Source organism: Pagrus major, chromosome 7 (assembly GCF_040436345.1).
Source record: "Pagrus major chromosome 7, Pma_NU_1.0".
Lineage (NCBI taxonomy): Eukaryota > Metazoa > Chordata > Actinopteri > Spariformes > Sparidae > Pagrus > Pagrus major.
In genome coordinates, this window is record NC_133221.1 from 6,885,785 (window position 1) to 6,905,555 (window position 19,771).

Below are 19,771 nucleotides of genomic sequence, written 5' to 3' on the forward strand. Positions count from 1 at the left end.
GCTTTTGCTGTTGTTGTGTTGACATAAAATGTCAGGAAAATAATATAGTTATGGCATCATCAGCTGAAGAGTTAGTAGTATAAACTCAAGTAGGCCACTCTGCTCCTGTGCTTCAGGAACTCCTTTTCGCTGGTAAGCTGAAGGAAAAACAAAAAGAAAAGCATGTTAGAAATTGCTCTGTATAACAAGGCACACTGTGAATTTATCCCAAACAGAATTCTCATGAGAAAATTATGTATTTCCTTTGCAGCAGCTGTGTGTAATTTTGTACGGGATGTACAACTCTCAAAACATGTTTTTATCTGTCTATCCCAGGGTTAGATTAGAGAGTTGATGCCACTCATGTAATGGGTTAAGTATAGAGCTTGGTAGAAACAATGGGGAAAACAATTCTTATGTTGGTGTCGAGACTGAAAACCGTCCTGTCTTAAAGCCGTGAAGGAGCCGTGATGGTCGGCGGTGTTGTTTCAGGTACCAGTGAGACGTGAAATCTGATCAAGGAGGTCACAGGTTTGAAGATTTATCTGAAGCCAATCACTGCAGAGATTAATAATCCTCAGACAGGATTTTACAACCCTAGAGATTTTTCATAGTGAGAATCAGTTTATATTTCACTGAGGCAGGTGGGAGGTAAACAGAACAAATACGCCGTTACACACTAAATCTGCCAGGGTCATCCCATGCTAACTAACCCAGAGTGCAGAGCTTTTCCAAGTTCATGTCATGGATTTTCTCAAAAAAAAAAAGTTTCAGTTATGAATTTTTGAAGTCTGCCCCTCAGACCTAAATTTCCTCATTGTTGTGATTTTAAGCCGTACCAATTACTTATTTTTCACTGGATTGGGCTGAAATTTGTACTGTGCATCCAAGTGTGTGATACTATTGAGCCTCTTTTTCACTGAGTTCAGGAAATCTGCAAGTCACGATTTGGTTAGTTACATACTAGATGATATAATTGATATGAATCTGCAGTTTCCCTTTCAATTTGTTTCACATTTTGGAGATAAAGCCTCCTTTACTCACTTTCACTCTGAGTGACTTTTTCTCTAGTTGAGGCAGTCTGGACCAGTCTGGGCTCCCAAAGCACATCGGCCAGCTCACTTTCCTGTTTGTCGCGGCATCATGAGCGTAGGTCCCAGGGCTGTAATCACAGAATCAATATCTGTCAGCTCAGTTCAGCAGTTCAGTTGTTACACTGGAGGTGTGTGTGTGTGTGTGTGTGTGTGTGTGTGTGCTGATGTCTCACCCTGGGCTGTCCTCAGCTGTACATGACACGCTTTCAACCCTCTGTGTGTTGGAGTTGAAAGGCGTTTTGGCGGGAGGGGGGACTGTGGACCGGCTTTGATCTGGCTGGTACTGCTGAGGGGAAGGGGTCACTGTCTGCTGATAGAAATGGTACAAAATGAAATGAAGTTTGACATGTTGTATTCCAGCAATTTAGCACTGCATTTCCATGAAGTCAGGGGACTCACGAGACAGATTTGAAACATAATGGTCAAATCAAAGCAGTAGATGTCTGGATTTTCACAGCGTGGTATGAGTCATTTTATTTAAGTTAAGCACCTAATACCTCTTCCACCACTGCTGCCTGGTAATTGTCCACTTCCTCTAAACCTCACACCTCCACACACAGGCTGTTCTAAAGTCTCAAGTGCGAGCTGTGATACTAAAGGTTTGGAAAGCACTTTTCAGAGCCTCAGAAGACATTACACCGCTGTAAATGGGATTGATATAGCAAGTAATGTCACAGATATGTGGTCACTGGTGGATACAGTATTTAGATCTTTTATGCAAGTGAAATATGAAAAGCATCAAAATATACTAATAAGTACTGAAAGTAAAGCAAAAGTACTCATTACATTTATTATATGAACTGGCTGATAATGTGCACCTCACTTTCATGTCTGAAACACAATTGAAAAAAAAAAAATCAGGAGATTTTTTTTGTCATGTCTTAAACGAAGTGAAAAGTAATTTCAGGAGAACACTTTTTCATGTTTGAAACAAAGTGAAAAAAATAATTTAAGGAGACATTTTTCAGGATTTCTTATGTCATGTCTAAAACAAATTTTTAAAAAAAATCAGGAGAATTTTTTTCATGTTTGACACAAAGTGATACAATTATTTCATGAGAAATTTTTCAGGATTTTTTTTCATGTCTGAAACAGTGAAAAACTAATTCACGATTAATTTTTCAGGAATGTTTTTGTCAAGTCTGAAACAAATTGAAAAAACAATTTCAGGATAATTTTTTCTTGTCTGAAAGTGAAAAAAAATTTCAGTAGAAATTTTTCAGGATTTTTTTTTCATCGCTGAAACAAAGTGAAAAAAATTCAGTGGAAATGTTTTGTCAAGTCTGAAACAGTGAAAAAATGATTTAAAGGGGATTTTTTCAGGAAATTGTTTTCATGTCTGAAACAAATTGAAAAAAATTTTCAGGAGAATTTTTTGGGAGAAATGTTTTTTCATGTCTGAAACAAAATTTTAAAAAAGTTCAGGAGAATTTTTTTTTCATGTCTGAAACAAAGTGAAAAAACATTTCAGGAGATTTTTTTCAGGAAAATTTTTTGTCAAGTCTGAAACAGTGAAAAAATAATTTAAAGAGGATTTTTTCAGGAATTGTTTTCATGTCTGAAACAAATTGAAAACAATTTTCAGGAGAAATGTTTTTTCATGTCTGAAACAAAGTGGAAAAGCAAATTCAGGAGATTTTTTTTTATGTCTGAAAAAACATTTCAGGAGATTTTTTCAGGAAAATGTTCTTATCATGTCTGAAACAAAATTTTTAAAAGAATTCTAAGAATTTGTTTTCATGGCTGAAATAAAGTGAAAAAACAATTTCAGGAGAATTTTTTGGGAGAAATGTTTTTTCATGTCTGAAACAATTTTTTTTTTAAAAATCAGGAGAGAATTTTTTTTCATGTCTGAAACAAAGTGGAAAAAATTTCAGGAGAATTTTTTGGGAGAAATGTTTTTTCATGTCTGAAACAAAATTTTAAAAACATTTTAGGAGAATTTTTTCATGTCTGAAACAAATTTGTAAAAAAATTTCAGGAGAATTTTTTTTTCATGTCTGAAATGAATCAGCTGTGGCTCAGGGGTAGAGCCAACATTTTGTTATCAGAAGGTTGCTGGTTCAATTCCCCTGGTCTGCATGTTGAAGTGTCCCCCAAACTGCTCCTGACGCGCTGGTCGGCACCTTGCATGGCAGCCTCTGCCATCAGTGTATGAATGTATGAATAACTGTAAGTTACTTTGGACAAAATGAAAGTGAAAAAAATATTTCAGTAGAAATTTTTCAGGAATTTTTTTTTCATGCCTGACACAAAGTGAAAACATTTTTCAGGAAAATGTTCTTATGTCTGAAACAAATTTATCTTTAAAATTTCTCCTTTTTCACTGTTTCAGACTTGACAAAACATTTCTCCTGAATTTTTTTAGACGTGAAAAATTAATTCCTGAAAAATTTCGACTGATTTTTTTTTTCCACTTTCAGACATGAAAAAACATTTCTCCGAAAAATATTATCCTGAAAATTGTTTTCAATTTGTTTCAGACATGAAAAAAAAATTCCTGAAAAAATTCTCTTTAAATTATTTTTTCACTGAAAAAGCAAAGTGAAAAAAATTTCAGGAGAATTTTTTTGGGAGAAATGTTTTTTCATGTCTGAAACAAAATTTTAAAAACATTTTAGGAGAATTTTTTTCATGTCTGAAAGTGAAAAAAAAAATTCAGTAGAAATTTTCAGGAGTTTTGTTTTCATGTCTGAAACAAATTGAAAAAACATTTCAGGAGAATTTTTTTCATGTCTGAAAGTGAAAAAAAAAATTCAGTAGAAATTTTCAGGAGTTTTGTTTTCATGTCTGAAACAAATTTGTAAAAAAATTTCAGGAGAATTTTTTTTTCATGTCTGAAATGAATCAGCTGTGGCTCAGGGGTAGAGCCAACATTTTGTTATCAGAAGGTTGCTGGTTCAATTCCCCTGGTCTGCATGTTGAAGTGTCCTGGGGCAAGATACTGAACCCCAAACTGCTCCTGACGCGCTGGTCGGCACCTTGCATGGCAGCCTCTGCCATCAGTGTACGAATGTATAAATGTAAGTTACTTTGGACAAAATGAAAGTGAAAAAAATATTTCAGTAGAAATTTTTCAGGAATTTTTTTTTCACGCCTGAAACAAAGTGAAAACATTTTTCAGGAAAATGTTCTTATGTCTGAAACAAATTTATCTTTAAAATTTCTCCTTTTTCACTATGTTTCAGACTTGACAAAACATTTCTCCTGAATTTTTTTAGACGTGAAAAATTAATTCCTGAAAAATTTCGACTGAATTTTTTTTTCCACTTTCAGACATGAAAAAACATTTCTCTGAAAAATATTATCCTGAAAATTGTTTTCAATTTGTTTCAGACATGAAAAAAAATTTCCTGAAAAAATTCTCTTTAAATCATTTTTTCACTGAAAAAACAAAGTGAAAAAGATTTTCAGGAGAATTTTTTCAGGAAAATGTTTTTATGTCTGAAACAAAGTTAAAAAAATTTCAGGAGGATTTATTCAGGAAAAAAAAAATTCATGTCTGAAACTGAAAAAATATTTCAGGAGAAATTTTTGTCAAGTCTGAAACAAAGTGAAAAAACAATTTCAGGAAAAAAAAATGTTCATGTCAGAAACTGAAAAAGATTTCAGTAGAAATTTTTTAGGAATTGTTTTTGTCATTTCATTTCTTTTCATGTCTGAAACAAAATGAAAAAAAATTTCAGGAGAATTTTTTCAGGAAAGTGAGAAAAGGTAGGTTTTTAGCAATGACTTGAAAGTTTCGGCGGTCCGAGCAGATTTAATTTGCAGAGGCAAACTGTTCCATAATTTAGGAGCAGCCACTGAAAACGCTCGGTCACCTCTACTTTTGAGTTTGGCTCTGGGAATATTCAGAACCACCTGAGTACGACCTCAGAGCTTTAACAGGAGAGTGAATATGTAGAAGCTCACTTAAATAAGAAGGTGCCAAGCCATTTTAAACCTTAAAAACAAACAATAAAATCTTAAAACAAAGTGAAAAAAATGTTCAGGAGAATTTTTCATGAAAGTTTTCTATCATGTCTGAAACAAAGTGGGAAAAAAAATTCAGTAGAAATTTTTCACCAGAATTGAAACAAACAAAACAAACAAACAAACAAAATGGAAAAAAAATGAAAAAAAAAATAAAATAAAAAATTCGGGAGTATTTTTTAAGAATTTGTTCTCATCATGTCTGAAACAAAGTGAAAAATAATGTCAGGAGATTTTTTTCACGAAAGTTTTTTTTGTCATGTCTGAAACAAGATTGAAAAAATATATCAGGAGAAATGTTTGACATGTCATAGACGAAGCAGGAAAATTTAATAAAAAGATTTAGCAATACAATTTGGCATTGATTTGAAGTCACTAGGTCACATGACATGGAAGCTATTGGAAAGAAATGCTGAATTTTCATAATAAATATTGATACAAAAGCGAGCCGCCCTCCTGCTGCCAACACTGGGTGAAACTGAGGAAGAGACACCGCTGGGAGTCTCCGGAGTGAATGTCTGTCCAATATCAGACCTAAAACTAACTTGTGTGCAAACAACCACATGCTATATGAGAATCTGTAATGTCACTTCATATTATCAGCATCATTTATCCGCTAGGATTTCACTGATACCGATAATAGCCGATAATATAAATTTCCCAATATTGGGCTGATAATTTATCAGTCTGATATACTTCCTGCATCCCTAATTGTACTTGGGTAAAAGTACATTTGTCTCCAAAATATAGCAAAGTAGAAGTATAAAATAAAAAGCCTATAAAAAGGAAGTAAAGTTAAAGCACCTGAACATAACATGTGTGTTAAACTGGCTTCATGTACCTTGCCACAGGGTGGAAAGCGTGCTGCGCTCCTTGCAGAGAGGCCATATCCCTTCTTACTGCACGGTGTCTTCTGCAGGTCATAAACTATGGTGCCAAACTGTGAAGGAAAGATTTAAACTTAAAATCATAACGCAAACAACCAGAAAACTTTTAGTTTGAACCGCACTGCTTCCTGTATCAAAGATGTTCCTGTCACATGTAAAAAGATGAGATGATAACTCGTCACTAAACCCGAAGCAGACATTTCACAGACGGACCTCGTGGTTGTCATAGCAGCCGGGACCGACGTGCGGCGCCTCCTGTCGTGAATGTTGGTTTCCCAGCCGGTCCGGTGCGTAATGGAGGGGAAAGAGTCTCCTCTCCTGACAGCTGCCGAAAACTGCTCTCTGAGCAGGAGCTGTTGACATTTTGGAAACAACTTGTGCGCAAGAAAGTCACGAAGTCTGAAGGGAAAAAACAGAAAAGTTAAGCTAGCAACCGGGTAGCTTCGACTTCCAGCTGCGATGACGTCGTTGTGTTTTGACTGGCTGTAACGATGGCAACCGACTTGACATGCGCATACATTATTCACACTGGTGACATTTCACTGTGCGCTGCAAAGATCACACATGACGAGCAGTCAAAACATTATACAACACAATTCAAATCACAATTTTATAAACATCTTTATTTTTCCATTAAAGACGGTGTACACGTCATGGCAACTGCACATCAGTAAGTTTGACACAAGCAGAGCTGAGGCACTGTCATCAAATTCATTGGTAAACATGAATCTTAAGGGTAGTCAAGCAGAGATTTTTTTACATAAATAAATAATTTTCAGGAAAAAAAAAAGAAGTTTTAAAGATTTAATGGCACTTGAATGGCATATCTTAGTATAAGTATTAACATACTTTCATAAGGCAATTCCAAAAAAGGCAACATTTCAGGACACGTTCACATACAGCAATCGAGTTTTTATATACAGGCACATCTTTCATAACCAGTAGTCTTTAAATTACAGTTGCACAGCTGAAAAAAGTAAGAACTGAGGTCTGAAACGGTCCTACAACATCCAGCAAACACATTCATGTTGGCACAGACGGCATTCTCTGGTGAAATAAATTATTGCAAATTATTTTTTTTGGGAAGATAGCCACTGTGTCTGGCCAAGTGTGGCACAAAAACATCTTTTAGCACATGCACTCAAAAATCAGCTCATATAAAGCCGCTTCAATTTGGGCACTTGCAAATGTGGAGAGATGAACTGGAATGTCCCTTCTAGGGTAAAGATATCCCCAAGACAGCTGTAGAAATGTTCAGGAAAGAAAACTTCAGAGGGGAATATCAGAGAGGAGATCAATCTGACTGACAAATATCTTCAAAGAAAAAGGCCCAACTGCACAAAAGCTACAAGACACGGAGGAACCCTCCTGAGTCGACGATTTATTAGGAGGCACTGAAGCACTGAGAAGTGTGTGTGTGTTTTGGAGTTCTTCACTCCGTCTGAGGCACTGAAATCGATGGGCCTTTGGGGTCATCGAATCGATCCATGGTGTTCAACTGCATGATCATGTGCAGACCGTACACGAAAATGTAGAGCATGAGCAGTGAGGTCAGCAGTCCCATCCAAATCCCTGGAGTGAAGAAACCTGCGCAGTCACTGGCGTAGGAGAAATTTGTTCCGTTGGCCAAACCGAAGCCCTGAATCTGTAGCGTAAAAATGAAATGCATAAAACACCGCATGAACAGAAAGACTTAACAGACACCTGATTATTAAAAAAAAACACTCTCCATTAAAAAAGTACTTGATGCATTGCTGCAGGGATATTGAGTTACAAGATGTAAATGCAGCACTGTAGTTGTACCTGGAAGTCGATAAAATTGAGCCTCCAGTCCATGGTGTTCTGGGCGGTGCTGTTTGGCACTAGCAGAGCGTCTCTGAAGCTGTTGACGGACTGGCAATGGAAGGAATACTCTGCTGGGGCGTAGATGCCTCTCCTCCCAATGAAGTTTGCTGTGGAACCGTTAGCCTGCAGCTGCACAGTGTCCAGGGTGAACCAGTTTCGTCCGGACACGGAGTAGAACTTTTGACTCATGGCAAAACTGTTGATCAACAGAAGAAGGTTGCTGAGTATCTTAAAGACAGCATGTCAACGTAAGAGACTAGTATTCATAGTTAGAATTGGGACGAATGGTTCCTATTGTTATTAATGAATCAATGGATTAACTGTTCAATAAACTAGCTGAGCTCAACTATCTGTCAGTCTCATTAATCGCTTGAATGTTTTTATGTTGTCGTTATCTGTATGTTGACACAAATTTCCACCCCGCTGGACAATAAAGATTTATTCTATTCTATCGTATTTCATTGTATTCCATTCTGTCACACCAGAATGTAGGATTTTGAAAATTCCTTATTCTGCCGACTTTAAGTGGTCGTATTAAAAAAGACTGAGACAGACGGCAGCAAGGCAGTATCCTGGCACACCTATACTGAACTAATTTAATGCTGAAGAATATGGTCTACAATTATGCAGTGGCTGAGACAGTGATTTATCTTTTTCAAAGATTAAAGGCCCTGAACACATGATGTAACAGACTAGCTCAGTTTTTGAGTTTAACTCTTAATAATAATAATAATAATAATAATAATAATAAGAAGAAGAAGAAGAAGAAGAAGAGGAAGAAGAAGAAGAAGAAGAAGAAGAAGAAGAAGAAGAAGAAGAAATAACTAAAGATGATATGATGATATAATGGAGAAATATTTAAGATTTCAAAAAACAAGTTGTCAGGGGCTTTAACCAAACGATTAACATGAACATTTTTCAACATCTTGTTAAATACCGAGAATGAGCCAGTTAGCTTAGCACAAAAACTGGAAACTGGGGGAAACAGCTAGCCTGGCTCAGTCCAAAAGTAACAAAATATGTTTGACGGCACCTCCTAAACTCACCAATTAAAACGTCATAGATTGTTTAATCTTTACAAAAAAAGTGTGAAATTGGCAATACTTAGTTTTACAGGTGTTATGCGCAGAACTTTTGTTGAGATTATTGTTAATAGACTCCAGAAAGTCACTGCACCTGTCCAAGAAGCAAGGTTTTTACACACTATCGTTGTATGGATTAAACAAATTACGTATGCCTTCGCGATTTTGATACATTTGGGGAGAGAAACTATCTAATAAATAATACGCTTTGAGAGATTAACAGAAGACAGATTTGAGAGGTATTGATCTTCTTCTCTAACTCATCATAAGAAAGAGAATAAGCAAATTTCCCAAAATGTCTAACTATTCCTTTAAATTCCCAATGTATTGCCTTACCTTAGTATAACGCCTGAATAATTGAGGACCAGCCTAAAGAGAGAAAAAAGATAAACACATTAAAAATTGCTACTTCCTTTTAAGCAGCACAGACTAAAGCACACAAAACACTACAATGCCGGTCATCTCACAGAGAGCTAGTGCCATTGCACATGGATCCTGCCAGGGTAGGTGTTTGTGTTGCAAGATCGGTCCACCCTGAAGTGCTTGAGAGGCTGATGTTGAGATTCTGAGCCCAAAGCATTATGCAAGGGCCACCAGATGTATTGAACATGATGGGCTCCGTGCCGTTGCTTACGGCTGCTTGAAGCAACGAGCGCCCCACAGGCTGGGAAGACATAGACATCTCTGAAATCACCTGCAGACATAAGGAATCAAAATGGTTATTATAATGCTTTATGTTTTCATGAATGCTAAAAAAAAAAAAATACAAGTCTGGTACTGGATGTGGCAACTTTTATGTGTGCTAGTTGAGAGTATCTTACTCGTGATGGCTGGAGTCCTGTATAAATCGCAGTGTATGGGACATTTTTGGCTTTCATTGAACTCAGAACTTGGCCAATAATCTCATCTGTTGTAAGGAAAATACGCTTGAGTTACACACTGCAAAAATTGGTAAATGATACATGAACTACACAGTGACCAAAAGGCTGATAATTTACTAAATGAAATTCCTTAACATTTAAAACTTACCATTGTGACGTAGGACTTCCTTGCAAGACTTCTGTAAGCTGTAAAACAGTAAAAATGTTCATCTTTAACCAGTTAGAAATAGAATACTTCTGTTCACCGATTATGCTGCGGAAATCAAGTCTTACCCAGTACAGTACGGAAGATTGATGAGCAGCAGATTGCTGACAGATGCATTGATGCTGAGATGTGACAGAGTGTCTGCGTCTACAAGCAGAGGAGAGACACCGAGCTTTTCCTGCAGCAGAGCTGGGATGGCAGAGGAGCCTGACCACTCTACCGCAGGAAGCGTCACTGATGAGGAAGAAGAATGCAACGCAGCCTGAAGGAGTGAGCGGAAAGAATTATTATTAGTCTGACAAAATCATCCAAATTTAGCAGTACTGTACTAAACTATAAAAACCCACCTCAAGGTTTTGAAAGGCACTATCCTGGTTGTTTCCATACACTCCACCAAAGATTGTGAAGTCATCTTTGCTTAACTGGACACAAAATTAAATATCACAATTTACTTACATGAGAAGAGAAATTAAAACTAAAGAAATTAGTTCACCAAAAAATAATTCAGGGGTGTGTACCAACACTTTTAGGTTAGAAGCTACAGAGAAGTTTTGTCTTTAAAAAAAAGGGTGTAAACTAAGACTTTTCCCCATCTGCTTCAGTTGTTAAGGAGAGTGCTGAAACGCCGTTGTGATGTGACGCTCCAGTAATGTTTTGTGAACTTGACTTTCGATCGGCATGGGGGTGACAAGATAATAACCGAACTTTCATTTTTGGGTGAACTTGTCCTTTAACACAACAAAAACTGCAGTACAACTAAAACACCAATCAAGCTCATGAATCAGTCACAAAAATGAACATCCACAACAACAAAAAACCCCGAATGAAGTGTTGCAGAGGAACTGCGAAAGGGGGAAGTAATGCCAAAGCTCATTGTCACACCAGAATGAGAAGACTGTGTCACATGGGACTGCAGTGCAAACACACATAACTCATTAGCACACATCCATGGACTGGCTTTCTCATAGATGTTATGAAATCCATGAAAATCTCAGAGAATCTTGACTGCACAAGCGCAGTCCTTGACCTTTATATCCTTAGCTCCATTTTATTTAGTTACATACTGTCACTCCTGTTTGTTGCAGAGCAGGAATATAGCTTTCATGTCTCACGGGACTGACCTTATCCTGCAGAAACAACAGCACAGTGTGGGGGCCGGAGCCAAAGGCAGAGTTGAGGTAGGCGGTCAACTGGTCATTGGACGTGATGTGACCAGCTGCAGGTGAGGCCAGTGGTGGTAACCTTCACATACAGGAAAGATAGAGTTGTGACAAATTGTGAAATCTAATCAAAATGTTCTCAAATCCTTTAACATCTTTGAAAGTTGCAGCACAATCATCCCATGATTTTATAGCACTACACTTTATTAGCTATTTAAAATCAGGGCATTGGTGCCAGCTTAATAACATTTCTATTAATCACTGTTTAACTCAAGACAGTCAAACAATGAGAATTGTGTCAATATAACAAGTTTAATTTCATGTTTAGACTTAGCTACCAATAGTTAAGTTAATAATCTTGACAGTCAACCTGGTTTACATCCCAACATTTTTCCTTTTTTTTGCTGTGTGTATGCACCACCACATTGGAATAACATTTAGAGTAACAAAACAAATAAATAAAGACTGTCAGATTATTCTGCACTACATGCAAGATTTGTTAGCTGCTTCTGCATGGCCACAGCTTTCCATCTATTTCATACAACTAGATGTGGTGTCCCCACAGTTTCTGTCCCACTGACTGTCCTGTCTAATGTCTGTCTGCTCTAAGCTAATGTGGCACCTCCACTGCCTGTAGTGTTGATGTGTTTGAGTAACGACAGTACTTAGTATGTAGTGAAATATATGTATGACACTACAACATAACTAACATGTCTTTTGGCATACGCATGACGTTTTCTAAGTCAAAACAAACGTCACATGTTTGGTTTTTTTTGGTGAGTTTGAGCTAAGTGGACAGAAACAGGAACAAACTTAGCTACAAGTGTTAGCATTAGCATTAGCATGACAGACAGCTGGCAGTTAAAGTGAGTTTTACGTGACAAATAAAGGATAACAAAGGGAAATATTACCCGTCACTGGACCACAGGAGAACAGGAACTTGAGCCGTGGAGCCCCCTGTAGCGAGAAGGGCGAAGAAAAAGGCCATAAACGCCATTAATCGCACTGGACTGGAGCACCTCGGTCCTGCCATTTTCATTTAGCTTTTTCCGCAAAGTTGCGTTCACGTGACGCAGACCAGCTGACAGTCATGTGCGGCGTCGCTGAAGAAAAAGACCGACTTCCTGCTTCTTTCATTCAGCCTGCCCTGCCCACAGGCTGCCTCGTAACACCACGCCAGGCTGCAGCTTTTTCTCCACTTCCTCCTGGTCACGCCAAAAAAACAAAAACCCTCATGAATAGCACTTAAATACCTCCCGGCGTGGACACGAGCTAGCATTAGCCGCCGGGGACTTCCTGTCAGAGCCGCTTCCGTAACGCTAATGCTAGTTGGTTTATACTTCAGTTTGTGCTTCGTAGAATAACAGGTGCTGTAACAATAAACCACAAACGCTGTCGTGATGCTAAATGTGCCATAAACAGACATGTGATGTGTGTGATGCAGGTGAACTTTGCGCTTTGTCCTTGTCTGACAGGTACACCTGCAGCTGTCCATGGTGCTGATGCACTCTTAAATTTAGGCATTTTCCCCCCCAACTCGTGTTATTATCGTCTAATCATCCACATGTGACACTTTTATTAACACTCAACAACGATAATAAAAACAAAAAAAATAAAGTTTTGAACTGTTTTTTGAAAAAAGGCCTGCGTGCAGTCAGTCAGTCAGTGAAAGCAACTCCCAGCCACACAGCTGTGGCGGCGGAGGGATACCACCGCCTTGCATCCACGCAACGCTGCGCCTACAACTGGAAAATGAAGGATAGAGAAGAAAATAGACACCCGCACAGACTTGGACACAAAATGTATTTAAAAAAAAATGCAAACAATGTTAAACTACAAGCCAAAGTGTAAAACGAAACACTACACGTGTGCAGTCGCTCGATAAAGCCGCCTCAGAGCGGAGGTTTCCTATTACAGCCAGCTTTCAGTTTTGAGTCCATTGTGTGGCCGAGTGGGAAAGAGGGAAGGAGGATGCGCACTATTTTCCGACGCGCACTAACATTGTTCTAGAGTACTCCACGATCAGGGCCATCTTTGGTCGTCCTCGCCGGTGACAGTGTGGACAGTTTATTCCATTGGTCATTAAAACGCCTAATGATTAATAAATAATACTTAACTTTTGAACGCGCCGTTTGAAGCACTCGGGCAGACAAAGGGAGCGCAAATCCCCCGGTTTTTTTTGTGGACTCGCTGGCATTCCTTCCTTCAATACCCTTCATTTCTTGAGGCGAAAAGAGGGCGAGACGGGAGAGGCAGTGCTTACAACATGGATGAGGAATATGATGTGATCGTTTTGGGCACCGGACTCACAGTAAGTAGTCGAGCTTTTCATCTGCCTTTGAAAACAAAAAACGAAGTAATTACGCGGAGTTTCCACATGATTATTATTTCAGCCCAGACTCACAAGGCCCGCTATCCTCCAAGCCCAGTGAGTGAGAGCCTCCTGCATCCCTGTGTTGCCTGTGACATTAAGGGGGAAAATCTGATAATAGATGCGCTTTTTTAAACAAATGTCTCCAAATGTGCCGGTCGAGCTGCTTGTGCGTAACGAGCAGCAAACGATGCTCCGGGAGGTGTTTTTCATGTTTTCTCACAGCCGGCTCGGTGCTGTGTAACACCCAGTAGCATCTTTTAGGCGTAACCCCAGTGTGTCATGGTCCTCTTTGCATAGACAGGCCTCCATCCTGAGGTTGGCGCAGGCCTGAGCACGGGTTTATTAAATGACAGAGCTTTTCACTGCCGACACTCACTGCACTTATCACACCCAATGCGGCAGAAATACACATTGTACACTTCATGGGATATTAATCAGGGTTTTTTTTTTTTTTTTTCATGCGTAAAAGTCGACATTTTGGTAGTTTTTATAAAAGGTATCAAATATCCTTTTGTCAGTGAACAGCTGTGATGATTTGAATGGTATGACGCGGTAATATAATGTGGATATTGTTATTAAGATTACACACACTGATAATGAGATTATTATTATGATTATTGTTATTATTATTATTATCATTACAGTAGATGGGTGAAACGAGCCAGCCGCGCATGCGCACACCGTCCCTTATGTCCTCCCTGCAGCCTTCTGTCAAAATCTCTCAACTTCCCTTTATGGCTTCTATTAAATCTGTCTTTTTCTTTTGAGACACCTCCTCCCTAAGTCACTCTTACACGTCATCCATTCATTCTCAAATTGATGGTTTGTCATCAGTGTTGACGCTCGCTATTAATTCCTGTTTTATGCAGGAATGCATCCTGTCCGGGATCATGTCTGTGAACGGGAAAAAGGTTCTGCACATGGACAGGAACCCCTACTATGGTGGCGAGAGCTCTTCCATCACCCCCCTGGAGGAGGTAAAGGGCTCCTGGGATCTATAAAAAGCAATCAATATATTTTATGTCCCTCAGTACAGCTCATTTTACTTCCTGTGCCATTGAGCATCAGCTGCTCTTTTTATGGTCTTCATTTGCTTCGCCGCCATATCCTTCTTAATGCCTCAGATTCTGTCAGCTTCACAGGCTGCGTTTTATGTCCTCTTTTCTTCGCAGCTGTACAAGCGCTTCAATCTTCCAGACTCTCCGCCCGAGTCGATGGGCAGAGGACGGGACTGGAACGTTGACCTCATCCCCAAGTTTCTCATGGCCAACGGTCAGTCCTGCATCACTGATTTTTGTTTCTGAGGGAATGAATATATCAAACACGTAACTATCACCCATCACAGACTGAAGAGATAGTTTGGATAATTAGATGATAATAAGTAAGTTATTAGTATTACTGATGAGGCCCAGGATTATAAGTTAAGTGGCTTTTCATCCAGATGCTCTCAAGGCAGAATGTTTGATTAGTTGAAGGTTGATGACAAATGATAAGATGTAACGTGTGTTTGTCTGCGTGATTGTAGGTCAGCTTGTGAAGATGCTGCTATACACAGAAGTGACACGATACCTGGACTTCAAAGTAGTGGAGGGAAGCTTTGTCTACAAAGGAGGAAAGATCTTCAAGGTGCCGTCGACCGAGACTGAGGCACTAGCTTCAAGTAAGCCACAGTTAACGAGCAAAGAGTAGAGTGTCTAATTCAAATTGAAGTAACCGCGGGGGTACTGCAACTTTAAGCCTTTGTTTGAATCTCCAGATCTGATGGGAATGTTTGAGAAGCGAAGGTTTAGGAAGTTCTTAGTCTTTGTGGCCAACTTCGACGAGAATGACCCCAAGACCTTTGAGGGCGTGGACCCCAAAACCACAACGATGAGGGATGTTTACAAGAAGTTTGACCTCGGCCAGGATGTCATTGACTTCACCGGCCACGCCCTGGCCCTCTACAGGACAGATGAGTAAGAACAACAGCATGATGTCCAACACATGAAACCTAGTATCAAGTCTTTGATAGCTTCATTTTACTTCACAGCTGCATTCATGATTTTAAAGGTCCCATATTGTAGAAAGTTCATTATAAAGCAGGTGTAGGTGCTGTACAAATACTGTGGAAACATTCAATGCACGTAGAAAATCACCGCCTGTTTTCAGAAATTTTGCCTTTAAACGAGTCATCGGGAATTCTGTAAGTCACTGCCATCAACAACAAGCACCCAGCACGGGCGTGGTTGCGGAAACTTGGTGGGTGATGCTTGCTCTGACTTGTGAGTGCTGACCAATCAGAGCAGACTGGGCTTCTGGGGAGGGAGGCCTTGAAGAGACCGGCACTAAAACGGAGCGCTCCGACAGAGGGTGAATGGAGACAGACAGTATGAGAAAAATGTTAAGTTTTTTTCCCATTCTTCAGTAGACACCTGAAATAAAAGGATGAACCTTTAACTAAATAATTTAAGCACTTATAAAGGTTTAATAAAGCTCCAGTGTAGCAACTGACTGACGGATATCAAATAAATTAAAATTCTCCACTCAGCAGTAACAGATATATAGACTGAGATTATATGGAGAATTTGAGGTATGACATTATTTCTGTTTATTCATATTTCTTTTCTTCCCCCCTACTTCCTGTTGTTTCCTCCTCCAGCTATCTTGATGTTCCCTGTTTGGAGACGATCAATCGTATTAAGCTGTACAGTGAATCTCTGGCCCGGTATGGGAAGAGCCCCTACCTCTACCCCCTGTATGGTCTGGGAGAGCTGCCACAGGGATTTGCCAGGTGTTTTAATACATTGTTATCTAAAGTGCTGTATTACTAGATAGATTAAAACTTGTCTTTACAAATAGATACAGAAGTACAAACCTACTCCATGATTTAACAGTTCTTATTCACTTGTCATTGTAGATTGAGTGCAATCTATGGAGGGACCTACATGCTGAACAAACCAGTGGATGAGATAGTGATGGAAGGTGGCCATGTGGTTGGAGTGAAGTCTGAGGGAGAGGTACAGCCACGCTGATTTATTATTCTACATAAAAAAGCTTATTTAACAGTATCATTTAGTTTTTTCACGTAGAAAAGAAAGCCCTTTAAAAGGCTGCTTGTACATTTCTGTCTCATTCCTGCTTGCAGGTTGCTCGTTGTAAGCAGCTCATCTGTGACCCCAGCTACATCTCGGACCGCGTCCGTAAGGCGGGTCAGGTGATCCGTGTGATCTGCGTCCTCAGCCACCCCATCAAAAACACCAATGACGCCAACTCCTGTCAGATCATCATTCCTCAGAATCAGGTTAACCGCAACTCAGGTGAGGACCATTGTCGCTGCTGGAGCACAAATTGGAGCAACACGATCAATTACAAAGAATGGCTTTGGTGTTAAATGTAACTGATTTGATTTTAAGCCCTGGAGATGTCAAGGAGCCCCTTTAAGAGAAACATGTCACGTTTAGTTCCCCCATAACGCCAAAATAGCTTATGTTCCCTAAGCACTATAAACATGTTGATCCTTGACATTGTAGCTTTTTATCTCTATAAGTGGCTATAATCAATGTTCTTATATTAACGCTGGATTGCATGACTACTTGTATGTGAAAAGAAGTACTCATAATAACAAGCCCACAGGAGTCAGCAGTTCTCACTGGCTCTACACAGCGTTCTACCATCTTTCAGTTCCTTGTTTTGGTTTTTCCGACCCACAACTTTACTGTTCTGGTTCATTCACTGCTCTCATCATCTTGTTTCCAAACACAGTTAATTGGCTGCTTTTAGTGATAAAGCTCTTAAAACCTGCTTCCTGCCCAGCACCACTTGACAGACAGTTAGCGACTGTCTGGTGAGCATAGTGGAACAGTAAGAGCCAGATATTTATGAGGTGGTGGAGACAAAAACAGAGCTAAAAGGAGAGTATGAATATTGCCAGAAACTCTAAGGAAATGATCATGTTGCTTCCTATACTTCCTATACATCAACTTTATGAGGTGTGCCCGTTTCCTCTGCTCCCAAGTGTCCAACAATCAGTGAATACGCATTTTTGGTTACTCTGATCTGACCTCTTTTCAACCCTACTCCCAATTCTCCAGACATCTACGTGTGCATGATCTCCTATGCTCACAATGTTGCGGCCCAGGGGAAATACATTGCCATCGTCAGCACCACAGTGGAAACCAGCGAGCCCGAGACTGAGATCGAGCCGGCCCTGGAGCTGCTGGAGCCCATTGACAAAAAGTCAGCAATTCAACATCTTATGCATTAATGGTTTCACAAACAAGCATAAAGCCACACTTCTGGATTTATTACCAGGTTTAGTTAATTGCGTTGTTTGGTTTTTTTTGACAGGTTTGTGGCTATTAGTGACCTTTATGAGCCCACAGATGATGGAACTGAGAGCCAGGTAAGAGATTTTTTCCCCCTAAGCATTTCAGCTATAACAAGCTTCTTGATGAGGAAAACTAGATTTATATGATGCTCATAGCCCGTTTGCTTATAGAGTGACTCTACCGATAACGACGTTAGTCAGTCAATACAGTGTGGTCCAGACTGCAATATCTCAACAGCTATTAAATGGATGGCCATTAAAATGTTGTACAGACATTCATAATCCCCAGAAGATGAAGCCTAATGACTTTGGTGATCGCCTGACACTTCCTGTTGCACAACCATGAGGTTGACAATTGTGGGTCAGAGTGAAATATCTTGACAAATATCGGATGTGTTGCTGTGGAATTTGCCACAGATACAGATGATCCACCAAGAGGTCAAAGTTTTTACCTATTCAGTGGAATAACTTGAGATCTAATGGATGGGTTGTCATGAAATTTGCAGCAGGTTTTTAAGGTCCCTAGAGAATGAATTCGAATAACTTCAGCGCCATCATCTGGTCACATGTTTAATTCGTCCTGTACTTTGGTAAATGAACAAATACCTCCAAAGTAATGATGCTCCCAACAGCCTCGTCTTTGTTTTTAATGTTATTTGGTAAAGTTAGCATTACGACAGGCTAAATGGCGAGCATGGAAAACATTAAACATCAGCAGATTAGCATTATCACAGTTTGCATGTTAGCATGCTGATGTTAGCATGTAGCTCAGGCACCGCTGTATGTAATTACAGCCTCACATACCTCTTTATTCACCAAAGTAACTGTGGTTCTTGAAAACACTTCTGGTCAAGTTTCTTGGATCGATGGCGCAATCTAGCGACCCAGCCCTCGTTTCCACCAGTTTTGGGTGGGACCGTTGTGATCAAGGATGTGATATCATTGGAGGGCATTGCACAATGCAGTGGAATGTGACACACCCACTGCAATGTAGATTCTGAGTCCTGTTATTTTTTTCTTTCCCAGGTCTTCGCCTCAAGGTCCTACGATGCCACCACTCACTTCGAGACCACTTGCAACGACATCAAGGACATCTACAAACGTATGACCGGGAGCGACTTTGACTTTGAGAACATGAAGCGCAAACAGAACGATGTGTTTGGGGAGGATGAGCAGTGAGCGGTAGAGGGGCATCCGGGAGAGGGCGGGGCCGGGAGAGGAGGCGGGGTGAAAAGAGGCAAAAGAGGCAAAAGAGGCGGCAGAGCCTGCGGCAGAGGGCGGGGGCTGCCTGAGCAGTCCTTTAAATTCAAATGGGTGGGGAGAGGGTGCGCTTCTGGACTCTGCCTGCTCTCGGCCGTTTGCCTCCTTCTCCTTACGTCCCACTCTCTCTTGACACACGTTCAGACACATAAATGCTCACAAACTCACACATACACACTGTTCAAATACTCACACTCATTCTCTCTGTCACTGAAAAGCAGGGTTGATACGGTCTTTCATTCCATTGTAGAATTTACAGTATAATCATGTCTTAACTATTATCATTAGAGGTGAATTTATTACTCGTTGGCGATTTTCAAAGCATTTCATTCTTTCTGTAACGTCTTTGTCCTCATATCAGAGGTTGGGTCGAGGGGAAGATTGATTGGCATTGAGAGGTCTGAACTGCCAGCTCTGACATGAGAGATAATGTAATGGCTTTAGTGTAGAATCCTCTGGAAGGGTCACCTCCAGTTGACATGCATGCATCTTTTACACACAGTAGTATTGTACATAGACTCAAAAGACACTGCTGTATGAAGGCTGGACCATTCCACGTATAGCTCCTGTCAACCCTGCTTTCACTTTTCTCTTACTTGGTCTTTTACATGTGTTACTTCAAAAAGACGCCGCTCCTTTTGGCAAAAATCTGTTGGTCAGGCAAAAAAATGTGATGAAAAATTACATATAAATGGGCTGTTCTGTCAACTGATAGTGCTCACTTTG

At 39.8% G+C, this 19,771-nt stretch overlaps 3 protein-coding genes across 3 annotated transcripts; 1 reads left to right on the forward strand and 2 right to left on the reverse strand.

The window, feature by feature from the left end:
- Positions 1-71: 71 nt before the first annotated feature.
- On the reverse strand, positions 72-6,295 carry LOC140999150 (ciliary microtubule-associated protein 3). Its single transcript, XM_073469424.1, has 5 exons — positions 6,146-6,295; positions 5,887-5,985; positions 1,247-1,380; positions 1,024-1,141; positions 72-137 (listed from the first exon to the last, which is right to left on the reverse strand). The coding sequence occupies exons 1-5, from the start codon at positions 6,293-6,295 to the stop codon at positions 72-74; spliced, it is 567 nt and encodes a 188-aa protein (XP_073325525.1).
- A 239-nt stretch (positions 6,296-6,534) lies between these two features.
- LOC141000122 (V-type proton ATPase subunit S1-like) lies at positions 6,535-12,169 on the reverse strand. Its single transcript, XM_073470752.1, has 10 exons — positions 12,017-12,169; positions 11,067-11,187; positions 10,293-10,367; positions 10,014-10,207; positions 9,889-9,926; positions 9,681-9,766; positions 9,327-9,553; positions 9,196-9,228; positions 7,736-7,973; positions 6,535-7,577 (listed from the first exon to the last, which is right to left on the reverse strand). Exons 1-10 carry the CDS (start codon positions 12,142-12,144, stop codon positions 7,365-7,367), a joined length of 1,353 nt encoding a protein of 450 aa, XP_073326853.1. The 5' UTR covers positions 12,145-12,169; the 3' UTR covers positions 6,535-7,364.
- A 1,026-nt stretch (positions 12,170-13,195) lies between these two features.
- On the forward strand, positions 13,196-18,970 carry gdi1 (GDP dissociation inhibitor 1). The gene is made up of 11 exons (XM_073470513.1): positions 13,196-13,416; positions 14,349-14,456; positions 14,652-14,751; positions 15,005-15,139; positions 15,236-15,434; positions 16,118-16,249; positions 16,376-16,475; positions 16,604-16,775; positions 17,550-17,694; positions 17,806-17,860; positions 18,812-18,970. Exons 1-11 carry the CDS (start codon positions 13,372-13,374, stop codon positions 18,962-18,964), a joined length of 1,344 nt encoding a protein of 447 aa, XP_073326614.1. The 5' UTR covers positions 13,196-13,371; the 3' UTR covers positions 18,965-18,970.
- The last annotated feature ends 801 nt before the right edge of the window (positions 18,971-19,771 follow it).